The 13,485-nt window shown below is 34.6% G+C and overlaps 1 protein-coding gene across 1 annotated transcript in view; it reads right to left on the minus strand.

Annotated features, from left to right (window-relative positions):
* LOC142345450 (uncharacterized) overlaps nt 1-13,222 on the minus strand; it is a 61,149-nt gene extending 47,927 nt beyond the window's left edge. Inside the window, exon 1 of the mRNA XM_075397505.1 lies at nt 13,106-13,222. Coding sequence (XP_075253620.1) covers nt 13,106-13,157 — 52 coding nt within the window. The 5' untranslated portion in view covers nt 13,158-13,222. The remainder of the gene's footprint in view (nt 1-13,105) is intronic.
* Between the last annotated feature and the right edge of the window lie 263 nt (nt 13,223-13,485).

The following is a 13,485-nucleotide window of genomic DNA, read 5'->3' on the forward strand; positions in this document are numbered from 1 at the left end:
TTAAAAATGGAAGAGGAACTAGTAGTACATCGAATTAGTTGTCACAACATGCTAGGTAGCGGTGATTTTTTTTCCACCGATCTAGCACTGAAAGTAAAAAAGATAAATAAAGTGAAAAAAAAGTAAATTCGCAACACTTTCTGGTTGCAACACACAAATTTGTATAAAAAAATGTGTTACAGGAAAAAAAACGTCAACTACGAGCAATATGCTACTGTGACTCAAGGCGAAACAAAATTAACTGATGCAAATAATTAGGGTGAAAAAAAGTAAATTTGCAACACTTTCTATATGCAACACAAAGAATTTTTAAGAAATGTGTTATAAGCAAAAAAACGTCAACTACGAGCAATTTCCTACTATGACTCAAAGAGGCAACAGTGTGAAACAGAAACTTCAAGCGCTTAACCAAAACTTTTAGAATAATTTCTCAAAGCGTTGTCATTTTATTCAAAAAATTTTGAGAAACAGGGGAAATGCATGTGAGTTTTGCTCTAAAGAGGTTTCATGTGCACATAAGCTAATCATTGCAACTACTGGCTATTGAAAAACTTGAGAATTCAAAGCTGATAATTAAAAGGCATATAAAGTTGCTGTGATTATTATTGTTGTTCACCACATTATGCCCCCTCAAATAAGTCCAGATAATTAGGAGAAATTACAAGGGCTCCTCCTCCCCCTCCTGAAAAACACTTACATATAAACCCAGCCGTCAGTCCTCCTGAAAACAGTCGTCCGCATTTGCAAAAAAACCTGTTGCTAAACAATTTGCCATAAAATTCTCAGTATGGAGAAATGTGGATTTACTCTAAATTTCAGCTCCTCTTGTTTGATGAGTGTTACATGCATTGAAACGTCCGAGTTCATAAATTAATCATCAGTTAATCTCAAACCAGTTTGAAAGTTATCAAACGCCAAATCACTACAGTGCCAGATTATAGAGCGCTAAATGTCTCCATATCCAATTTCTTGTTTCATGTGCAAGGTTCTTGTTTGTCGAATAGCATTTATTGTTCATTCAAATGTTTTTTTTCACGATATTGTATTAAAAATGGAAGAGGAACTAGTAGTACATCGAATTAGTTGTCACAACATGCTAGGTAGCGGTGATTTTTTTTCCACCGATCTAGCACTGAAAGTAAAAAAGATAAATAAAGTGAAAAAAAAGTAAATTCGCAACACTTTCTGGTTGCAACACACAAATTTGTATAAAAAAATGTGTTACAGGAAAAAAAACGTCAACTACGAGCAATATGCTACTGTGACTCAAGGCGAAACAAAATTAACTGATGCAAATAATTAGGGTGAAAAAAAGTAAATTTGCAACACTTTCTATATGCAACACAAAGAATTTTTAAGAAATGTGTTATAAGCAAAAAAACGTCAACTACGAGCAATTTCCTACTATGACTCAAAGAGGCAACAGTGTGAAACAGAAACTTCAAGCGCTTAACCAAAACTTTTAGAATAATTTCTCAAAGCGTTGTCATTTTATTCAAAAAATTTTGAGAAACAGGGGAAATGCATGTGAGTTTTGCTCTAAAGAGGTTTCATGTGCACATAAGCTAATCATTGCAACTACTGGCTATTGAAAAACTTGAGAATTCAAAGCTGATAATTAAAAGGCATATAAAGTTGCTGTGATTATTATTGTTGTTCACCACATTATGCCCCCTCAAATAAGTCCAGATAATTAGGAGAAATTACAAGGGCTCCTCCTCCCCCTCCTGAAAAACACTTACATATAAACCCAGCCGTCAGTCCTCCTGAAAACAGTCGTCCGCATTTGCAAAAAAACCTGTTGCTAAACAATTTGCCATAAAATTCTCAGTATGGAGAAATGTGGATTTACTCTAAATTTCAGCTCCTCTTGTTTGATGAGTGTTACATGCATTGAAACGTCCGAGTTCATAAATTAATCATCAGTTAATCTCAAACCAGTTTGAAAGTTATCAAACGCCAAATCGCTACAGTGCCAGATTATAGAGCGCTAAATGTCTCCATATCCAATTTCTTGTTTCATGTGCAAGGTTCTTGTTTGTCGAATAGCATTTATTGTTCATTCAAATGTTTTTTTTCAGGATATTGTATTAAAAATGGAAGAGGAACTAGTAGTACATCGAATTAGTTGTTACAACATGCTAGGTAGCGGTGATTTTTTTTTCCACCGATCTAGCACTGAAAGTAAAAAAGATAAATAAAGTGAAAAAAAAGTAAATTTGCAACACTTTCTGGTTGCAACACACAAATTTGTTTAAAAAGATGTGTTACAGGAAAAAAACGTCAACTACGAGCAATATGCTACTATGACTCAAGGCGAAACAAAATTAACTGATGCAAATAATTAGAGTGAAAAAAAGAAAATTTGCAGCACTTTCTATATGCAACACGAAGAATTTTTAAGAAATGTGTTATAAGCAAAAGAACGTCAACTACGAGCAATTTCCTACTATGACTCAAAGAGGCAACAGTGTGAAACAGAAATTTCAAGCGCTTAACTAAACTTTTTAGAATAATTTCTCAAAGCGTTGTCATTTTATTCTAAAAATTTTGAGAAACAGGGGAAATGCATGTGAGTTTTGCTCTAAAGAGGTTTCATGTGCACATAAGTTAATCATTGCAACTACTGGCTATTGAAAAATTTGAGAATTCAAAGCTGATAATTAAAAGGCATATAAAGTTGCTGTGATTATTATTGTAGTTCACCACATTATGCCCCCTCAAATAAGTCCAGATAATTAGGAGAAATTACAAGGGCTCCTCCTCCCCCTCCTGAAAAACACTTACATATAAACCCAGCCGTCAGTCCTCCTGAAAACAGTCGTCCGCATTTGCAAAAAAACCTGTTGCTAAACAATTTGCCATAAAATTCTCAGTATGGAGAAATGTGGATTTACTCTAAATTTCAGCTCCTCTTGTTTGATGAGTGTTACATGCATTGAAACGTCCGAGTTCATAAATTAATCATCAGTTAATCTCAAACCAGTTTGAAAGTTATCAAACGCCAAATCGCTACAGTGCCAGATTATAGAGCGCTAAATGTCTCCATATCCAATTTCTTGTTTCATGTGCAAGGTTCTTGTTTGTCGAATAGCATTTATTGTTCATTCAAATGTTTTTTTTTCAGGATATTGTATTAAAAATGGAAGAGGAACTAGTAGTACATCGAATTAGTTGTCACAACATGCTAGGTAGCGGTGATTTTTTTTCCACCGATCTAGCACTGAAAGTAAAAAAGATAAATAAAATGAAAAAAAAGTAAATTTGCAACACTTTCTGGTTGCAACACACAAATTTGTTTAAAAAGATGTGTTACAGGAAAAAAACGTCAACTACGAGCAATATGCTACTATGACTCAAGGCGAAACAAAATTAACTGATGCAAATAATTAGAGTGAAAAAAAGAAAATTTGCAGCACTTTCTATATGCAACACAAAGAATTTTTAAGAAATGTGTTATAAGCAAAAGAACGTCAACTACGAGCAATTTCCTACTATGACTCAAAGAGGCAACAGTGTGAAACAGAAATTTCAAGCGCTTAACCAAAACTTTTAGAATAATTTCTCAAAGCGTTGTCATTTTATTCTAAAAATTTTGAGAAACAGGGGAAATGCATGTGAGTTTTGCTCTAAAGAGGTTTCATGTGCACATAAGCTAATCATTGCAACTACTGGCTATTGAAAAATTTCAGAATTCAAAGCTGATAATTAAAAGGCATATAAAGTTGCTGTGATTATTATTGTTGTTCACCACATTATGCCCCCTCAAATAAGTCCAGATAATTAGGAGAAACTACAAGGGCTCCTCCTCCCCCTCCTGGAAAACACTTACATATAAACCCAGCCGTCAGTCCTCCTGAAAACAGTCGTCCGCATTTGCAAAAAAACCTGTTGCTAAACAATTTGACATAAAATTCTCAGTATGGAGAAATGTGGATTTACTCTAAGTTTCAGCTCCTCTTGTTTGATGAGTGTTACATGCATTGAAACGTCCGAGTTCATAAATTAATCATCAGTTAATCTCAAACCAGTTTGAAAAATATCAAACGCCAAATCGCTGCAATGCCAGATTATAGAGCGCTAAATGTCTCCATATCCAATTTCTTGTTTCATGAGCAAGGTTCTTGTTTGTCGAATAGCATTTATTGTTCATTCAAATGTTTTTTTTTCACGATTTTGTATTAAAAATGGAAGAGGAACTAGTAGTACATCGAATTAGTTGTCACAACATGCTAGGTAGCGGTGATTTTTTTCCACCCATCTAGCACTCAAAGTAAAAAAGATAAATAAAGTGAAAAAAAGTAAATTCGCAACACTTTCTGGTTGCAACACACAAATTTGTTTAAAAAAATGTGTTACTGGAAAAAAAACGTCAACTACGAGCAATATGCTACTATGACTCAAGGCGAAACAAAATTAACTGATGCAAATAATTAGAGTGAAAAAAGTAAATTTGCAACACTTTCTATATGCAACACAAAGAATTTTTAAGAAATGTGTTATAAGCAAAAAAACGTCAACTACGAGCAATTTCCTACTATGACTCAAAGAGGCAACAGTGTGAAACAGAAATTTCAAGCGCTTAACCAAAACTTTTAGAATAATTTCTCAAAGCGTTGTCATTTTATTCTAAAAATTTTGAGAAACAGGGGAAATGCATGTGAGTTTTGCTCTAAAGAGGTTTCATGTGCACATAAGCTAATCATTGCAACTACTGGCTATTGAAAAATTTCAGAATTCAAAGCTGATAATTAAAAGGCATATAAAGTTGCTGTGATTATTATTGTTGTTCACCACATTATGCCCCCTCAAATAAGTCCAGATAATTAGGAGAAATTACAAGGGCTCCTCCTCCCCCTCCTGAAAAACACTTACATATAAACCCAGCCGTCAGTCTTCCTGAAAACAGTCGTCCGCATTTGAAAAAAAAACCTGTTGCTAAACAATTTGACATAAAATTCTCAGTATGGAGAAATGTGGATTTACTCTAAGTTTCAGCTCCTCTTGTTTGATGAGTGTTACATGCATTGAAACGTCCGATTTCATAAATTAATCATCAGTGAATCTCAAACCAGTTTGAAAGTTATCAAACGCCAAATCGCTGCAGTGCCAGATTATAGAGCGCTAAATGTCTCCATATCCAATTTCTTGTTTCATGTGCAAGGTTCTTGTTTGTCGAATAGCACTTATTGTTCATTCAAATGTTTTTTTTCACGATATTGTATTAAAAATGGAAGAGGAACTAGTAGTACATCGAATTAGTTGTCACAACATGCTAGGTAGCGGTGATTTTTTTTCCACCGATCTAGCACTGAAAGTAAAAAAGATAAATAAAGTGAAAAAAAAGTAAATTTGCAACACTTTCTGGTTGCAACACACAAATTTGTTTAAAAAAATGTGTTACAGGAAAAAAAACGTCAACTACGAGCAATATGCTACTGTGACTCAAGGCGAAACAAAATTAACTGATGCAAATAATTAGGGTGAAAAAAATAAATTTGCAACACTTTCTATATGCAACACAAAGAATTTTTAAGAAATGTGTTATAAGAAAAAAAACGTCAACTACGAGCAATTTCCTACTATGACTCAAAGATGCAACAGTGTGAAACAGAAATTTCAAGCGCTTAACCAAAACTTTTAGAATAATTTCTCAAAGCGTTGTCATTTTATTCTGAAAATTTTGAGAAACAGGGGAAATGCATGTGAGTTTTGCTCTAAAGAGGTTTCATGTGCACATAAGCTAATCATTGCAACTACTGGCTATTGAAAAATTTGAGAATTCAAAGCTGATAATTAAAAGGCATGTAAAGTTGCTGTGATTATTATTGTTGTTCACCACATTATGCCCCCTCAAATAAGTCCAGATAATTAGGAGAAATTACAAGGGCTCCTCCTCCCCCTCCTGAAAAACACTTACATATAAACCAGCCGTCAGTCCTCCTGAAAACAGTCGTCCGCATTTACAGAAAAAACCTGTTGCTAAACAATTTGACATAAATTTCTCAGTATGGAGAAATGTGGAATGAATCTAAGTTTCCCCTCTTCTTGTTTGATGAGTGTTACATGCATTGAAACGTCCGAGTTCATAAATTGTTCATCAGTTAATCTCAAACCAGTTTGAAAGTTATCAAACGCCAAATCGCTGCAGTGCCAGATTCTAGAGCACTAAATCTCTCCATTTGCAAAGTTTTTGTTTCATGTGCAAATTTCTTGTTTGTCGAATGGCATTTATTGTTCATTCAAACGTTTTTTTTCCACGATATTGTATTAAAAATGGAAGAAGAACTAGTAGTACATCGAATTAGTTGTCACAACATGCTAGGTAGCTGTGATTTTTTTCACTGTTCTGGTTCTGAAAGTAAAATAATTCACAGTTCAATTGGCGAAACAAAATTTACTGATAGAGATAATTAGAGTGAAAAAAAAAGTAAATTCGCAACACTTTCTGTAGGCAACACATACATTTTTTTAAAAATTGTGTTATTAGCAAAAAACACGCCAATTACGAGCAATGATCTACAATGACTCAAAGAGGCATTATTTTGAAACAAAAATTTCAAGCGCTTAAACAAAAAATTTCAATAATTCCTGAAAACATTGTCAATTTATTCTAAAAATTATGAGAAGCAGGGGGAGTTAATGTGATTTTGGTTCTAAACAGAATTTATGCGCACATAAGCTAATCATTGCCATCACTGTCTAGTGACAAATTTGAGGATTCAAAGTTGATAATTCAAAGGCATATAATTTGTAGTTATTATTATGGTTGTTCAACACATTCTGCGCCCCCTCAAACAAGTCCGGAGAGTTAGGCGAAAATACAAGGGCTCCTCCTCCCCCTCCTAAAAACCACTTACATATAAACTCACCCGTCAGCCCTCCTGCAAACAGTCGTCCTCATTTGCAAAATAACTGTTGCTAAACAATTTGATAAAAACCCTCAGTATGGAGAATTGTCGATTGAATCTAAGTTTCCTCTTTTCTTGTTTGATCAGTTTTACATGCATTAGATCTTCCGGATTTCATAAATTGTTCTTCTGTCAATGCCAAACCAGTTTGAAAGATTTCAAACGCCACATCTCTGCAGTGCCAGATTATAGAGCGCTAAATGTCTCCATATCCAATTTCTTGTTTCATGTGCAAGGTTCTTGTTTGTCGAATAGCATTAATTGTTCATTCAAACGTTTTTTTTCACGATATTTTAGTAAAAGTGGAAGAGGAACTAGTAGTACATCGAATTAGTTGACACAACTTGCTAGGTAGCGGTGAACTTTTTTCCACCGCTCTGGTGCTGATAGTAAATTTTTTCGCGGTTCAATTGGCGAAACAGAATTCACTGATGCAGATAATTAGAGTGAAAAAACGTAAATTCGCATAAATTTCTCTATGAAACACAAATTCTTTAAAAAAATTTGTTATAAGCAAAAAAAACGTCAGCTACGAGCAATATGCTACTATGACTTAAAGAGGCAATAGTTTGAAACAGAACTTTTAAGCGCTTAATCAAAAATTTTTAATAACTTCTCAAAACATTGTCAATTTATTCTAAAGATTTCGCGAACCAGGGGAAATGCATGTGGATTTTGTTTTAAACAGTTTTAATGTGCACATAAGCTAATCATTGTCATTTCTGTCTGCTGAAAAACTTGAGGATTCAACGCTGATAATTAAAAGCAAATAAAGTTGCAGTGATTATTATGGTTGTTCACCACATTGTTCGCCCCCTCCAACAAGTCTAGAGAATTAGGAGAAATTGCAAGGGCTCCTCCTCCCCCTCCTAAAAAACACTTACTTATAAACCCAAACGTCAGTCCTCCAGAAAACAGTCGTCCGCATTTGCAAAAAACCTGTTGCTAAACAATTTGACCAAAGTTCTCAGTATGGAGAATTGTGGATGGAATCTAAGTTTCCTCTCTTCTTATTTGGAAGTGTTACATGCACTGAATCTTCTGAGTTCATAAATTGTTCTTCTTTCAATCCCAAACCAGTTTGAAAGTTTTCAAACGCCACATCTCTGTAATGCCAGGTTATAGGGCGCTAATTTTCTCCATTTGCCAAGTTCTTGTTTCATGTGCAAGGTTCTTGTTTGTCGAATAGCATTTATCGTTCATTCGAACATTTCTTTTTCACGGTATTGTAGTAAAAATGGAAGATTAACTAGTAGTACATCGAATTAATTGTCACAAATTGCTAGATAGCGGTGACTTTTTTCCGACGCTCTGGCACTGATAGTAAATTTTTTCGCAGTTCAATTGGCGAAACAGAATTCACTGATGCAGATAATTAGAGTGAAAAAAGTAAATTCGCAACAATTTCTGTATGCAACACAAATTTTTTAAAAAAATTTGTTATAAGCAAAAAAACGTCAACTACGAGCAATATGTTACTATGACTTAAAGAGGCATTAGTTTGAACCACAATTTTCAAGCGCTTAACCAAAAATTTTGAAAAACTTTCAAAACATTGTCAATTTATTCTAAAGATTTAGCGAACCAGGGGAAATGCATGTGAATTTTGTTTTAAACAGGTTTCATGTGTACATAAGCTAATCATTGTCATTACTGCCTATTGAAAATTTTAAGGATTCAAAGCTGATAATTAAAAAGCATATAAAGTTGCAGTGATTATTATGGGTGTTCACCATATTATGCGCCCCCTCCAACAAGTCTAGAGAATTAGGAGAAATTGCAAGGGCTCCTCCTCCCCCTCCTAAAAAACACTTACTTATAAACCCAAACGTCAGTCCTTCAGAAAACAGTCGTCCGCATTTGTAAAAAAACTGTTGCTAAACAATTTGATCAAAATTCTCAGTATGGAGAATTGTGGATTGAATCTAAGTTTCCCCTCTTCTTATTTGGTAAGTGTTACATGCACTGAAACTTCTGAGTTCATAAATTGTTCTTCTGTCAATCCCAAACCAGTTTGAAAGTTTTCAAACGCCACATCTCTGCAATGCCAGATTATAGGGCGCTAATTTTCTCCATTTGCCAAGTTCTTGTTTCATGTGCAATGTTCTTGTTTGTCGAATAGCATTTATCGTTCATTCGAACTTTTCTTTTTCACGGTATTGTAGTAAAAATGGAAGATTAACTAGTAGTACATCGAATTAGTTGTCACAAATTGCTAGGTAGCGGTAACTTTTTTTTCCGACGCTCTGGCACTGATAGTAAATTTTTTCGCAGTTCAATTGGCGAAACAGAATTCACTGATGCAGATAATTAGAGTGAAAGAAGTAAATTCGCAACAATTTCTGTATGCAACACACATTTTTTTCAAAAAAATTTGTTATAAGCAAAAAAACGTCAACTACGAGCAATATGCTACTATGACTTAAAGAGGCATTAGTTTGAAACACAATTTTCAAGCGCTTAACCAAAAATTTTCAATAACTTTCAAAACATTGTCAATTTATTCTAAAGATTTCGCGAACCAGGGGAAATGCATGTGAATTTTGTTTTAAACAGGTTTCATGTGTACATAAGCTAATCATTGTCATTACTGCCTATTGAAAATTTTAAGGATTCAAAGCTGATAATTAAAAAGCATATAAAGTTGCAGTGATTATTATGGGTGTTCACCATATTATGCGCCCCCTCCAACAAGTCTAGAGAATTAGGAGAAATTGCAAGGGCTCCTCCTCCCCCTCCTAAAAAACACTTACTTATAAACCCAAACGTCAGTCCTTCAGAAAACAGTCGTCCGCATTTGTAAAAAAACTGTTGCTAAACAATTTGATCAAAATTCTCAGTATGGAGAATTGTGGATTGAATCTAAGTTTCCCCTCTTCTTATTTGGTAAGTGTTACATGCACTGAAACTTCTGAGTTCATAAATTGTTCTTCTGTCAATCCCAAACCAGTTTGAAAGTTTTCAAACGCCACATCTCTGCAATGCCAGATTATAGGGCGCTAATTTTCTCCATTTGCCAAGTTCTTGTTTCATGTGCAATGTTCTTGTTTGTCGAATAGCATTTATCGTTCATTCGAACTTTTCTTTTTCACGGTATTGTAGTAAAAATGGAAGATTAACTAGTAGTACATCGAATTAGTTGTCACAAATTGCTAGGTAGCGGTAACTTTTTTTTCCGACGCTCTGGCACTGATAGTAAATTTTTTCGCAGTTCAATTGGCGAAACAGAATTCACTGATGCAGATAATTAGAGTGAAAGAAGTAAATTCGCAACAATTTCTGTATGCAACACACATTTTTTTCAAAAAAATTTGTTATAAGCAAAAAAAACGTCAACTACGAGCAATATGCTACTATGACTTAAAGAGGCATTAGTTTGAAACACAATTTTCAAGCGCTTAACCAAATATTTTCAATAACTTTCAAAACATTGTCAATTTATTCTAAACGTTTCGCGAACCAGGGGAAATGCATGTGAATTTTGTTTTAAACAGGTTTCATGTGTACATAAGCTAATCATTGTCATTACTGTCTATTGAAAAATTTGAGGATTCAAAGCTGATAATTAAAAGGCATATAAAGTTGCAGTGATTATTATGGTTGTTCACCATATTATGCGCCCCCTCAAACAAGTCCAGAGAATTAGGAGGTGTTACAAGGGCTCCTCCTCCCTCTCCTAAAACCACTTACATATAAAATCACCCGTTAGCCTTCCTGAAAACAGTCGTCCTCATTTGCAAAATACCTGTTGCTAATCAATTTGACATAAAAACCTTAGTATGGAGAATTGTGGATTTAATCTAAGTTTCCTCTCTTCTTCTGGTGTGCTCATCATTACTTGCATCAAATGTTCGGAGTTCATAAATTGTTCTTCAGGCAATCCGAAACTAGTTTGAAAGTTTTCAAATGCCAGATCTCTGCAGTGCCAGATTCTAGAGCGCTAAATATCTCCATAAGCAAAGTTCTAGTTTCAAATGTATTTACTGGACTTTGATAAATATCCGTGAACACCTGACTTACATTGCACAAATTAAGTAACCTGTATACAAATTATCCGAAACAATTAGCATTACAGCAGAACACTTTATATTGTTAAAATTTCGGCATCAAAATTTTTACTTTTATAAACTCCCCTTCTTATTTGCAATAAACCTATACTGATTCGGCCGCCAATAATATGGTTATATACGCGCATCAGATTGGCGAAACCACTAAAAAATTATAGGTAAAGTTTACAATTTTTTGTTCAATTATCTGAGGAATCTTGTAAGATATTTAGAGCACTTAGAAGAAAAGTGTTGCTTCCTGCATCAGAATTAATTAAAATAGACAACACAAATGTTGTTTTCAATCTCCAAACGCATATATGTATACCTCAAAAACATACGCAAAGATACATTCCCAAATGAAATCAAAGATCTAAATGTCAAAACTATAGTTTTTACAACCGGAAAAAAAAGAACTTGTTTGAATCGTAGATGACTCAGTTAAACGATGTGAGAACAAAATGTGAAGAATAACCGGGATTTTCTTATTATAGCCCCCCATAAAACCATAGCCCCTTTAAGGTAAAAATTATTATGATTGCGGTGTTATAGGTTATCTGGCCAATAAGCTGGGGTTGGGGGCTATAATGGGAAAGACTCAATTATTCTATGCCTTCAACAGCGATGATGGCGTCGTACGATCAGCAAGGGTTAAACGGCACACGGGGCATTCAACAGACTTTCACCTAAATTGGCATCAGTATTCTAGGATGGTTTTTCCGAGACCAAGTTAACGGTTGAAGACATTGGCGGAACTCCTAAGTAAACTGAGGAGCCATCAGGTGAACAGATAAACCTAAAATCCTAAAATTTGAATAAACTTATAAAATATACTACTGGGGAGTAAAAATCTGTACAACTAGTTATTTTGGGAAGAAAAATTTTCAGCGATCATATGTCTTAGCATTAGGTAAGGATAACGTCTAAGTTATCCAAGCAGACATCAAATAGATTTGTAGTAAGTGAGGTTGTTGGCACTTATATGGTGCCGAAAAGCAATTTTTGCCATTTTCCTATAAAGTCAATTTATTGTTAAATTTTGTTATTATTTAAGCATTGGATTCGATAGACGGTTTTTTATGGAAAAATTCCATATATTTGAGGCATTTAGTGCAACGTACGTATCATGTTCTCATTTTTCAATGAAAACTGAATTTGTGGTTACTTGAATTATCCTGTGTAGATAATAACTAGAAACATTCCAGTTGACTAACCAATCAGCGGCCAGAGAATTAAATTCAGCTAATAATTTATTTTAACCGAATCGTTTAGATAATGCTTCATTGTATGTATAACTGTTAGAAACCTCTGCAAAGAGCAGTTGGCTCCCCTTCTGGGCTAAAATTTGATTCCTAATCAATATTATTCTCTTTGTGTTCAATTTTCGCTAGATCCAAAGTGCGGTTTTGTTACAAATTTAGCAACGAAATTATCACTGAAAGAATTCTTACATATTTTAGCACGAGATTACCAATTTTTTTAGTAATGGTTAGGTGACTGTGCTTGAAGTCACTGATAACTTCTGGCGTTTATCGAGAACCGCGAAGCGGTTCGAGATACTAAGCCAGAATTTCGAAGTGACTTCTGCAGAGTCACGTAACCATGCTTAAAACACGAAACGCCCACTTTAAAATGACGAAAGTCAACGGATGTTAATTTCTGGCTAAGTAGCAACTTATGGCATTACAACTTCTGGCACTGCAGACTTTTTAAAATGTGCACGTGAGTGCTTTAACTCATATTCTTAAATTCGATCAATTAAAAATAACAGTCCTTTTATACGACCGAGCAAGTAAAAAATTGTTAGTCAATTGGAAACAAAGTAAGGAACTTGTTGGCGCAAAACCCCGAGAACCAGGCTCTGAAGATTGATTCGACTGAGATTCGTAAGCAGCCGCAACACAAAAAGTACGACGGATCCACCCATTTAGATATGGCATCTTTTGGCAATTTGCTAATTTTGAAAAAAAAACTATATCAAAGAAATCTTGTGTCATAGTTTTTGTCGGAAAAAGAGACAAACCTGAAACGTTTATAGGTAACCAATGGTTTAATAAGATCTAGTTTATGCATGCTCAGCAAGGATCAACAAATTATACTCTACTATGTTTCAGTTTACCGCAGATGCATCTCATCAATTCAAGTTACCTGCGAAGAACAAAGGCAGCACCAGGCAAGCATTTTGAAGTCGACTCGACATTGATATTAATACTGGACATTCATAACACTTCAAGTTTAACAGCTAACACAAATCAATATAATAAGATTGCTGCAATCACATTTCGAAATTGGATCGCTTCTGCTATTGCAGATCTTAGCAGACACAATTTCTGATATATCACATGTTAATTGGATTCCCAGGCTGAGGTCCTCAGCCTGAGGTTTATGATCAGACCATCAATAGCGAACGAGGGGGGATACTTTGCCTGACTTTGACCAACATCAACCTCTTTTTTCGCAATTCTCAATAGCTAATTATGAAGTTGGAAAGAAAACAATTTCTTTTATACAAAGAGGGTGGGTGAGTA

This window comes from Convolutriloba macropyga, chromosome 9, assembly GCF_964194025.1.
Source record: "Convolutriloba macropyga chromosome 9, txConMacr16.3, whole genome shotgun sequence".
Classification (NCBI taxonomy): Eukaryota; Metazoa; Xenacoelomorpha; order Acoela; family Convolutidae; genus Convolutriloba; species Convolutriloba macropyga.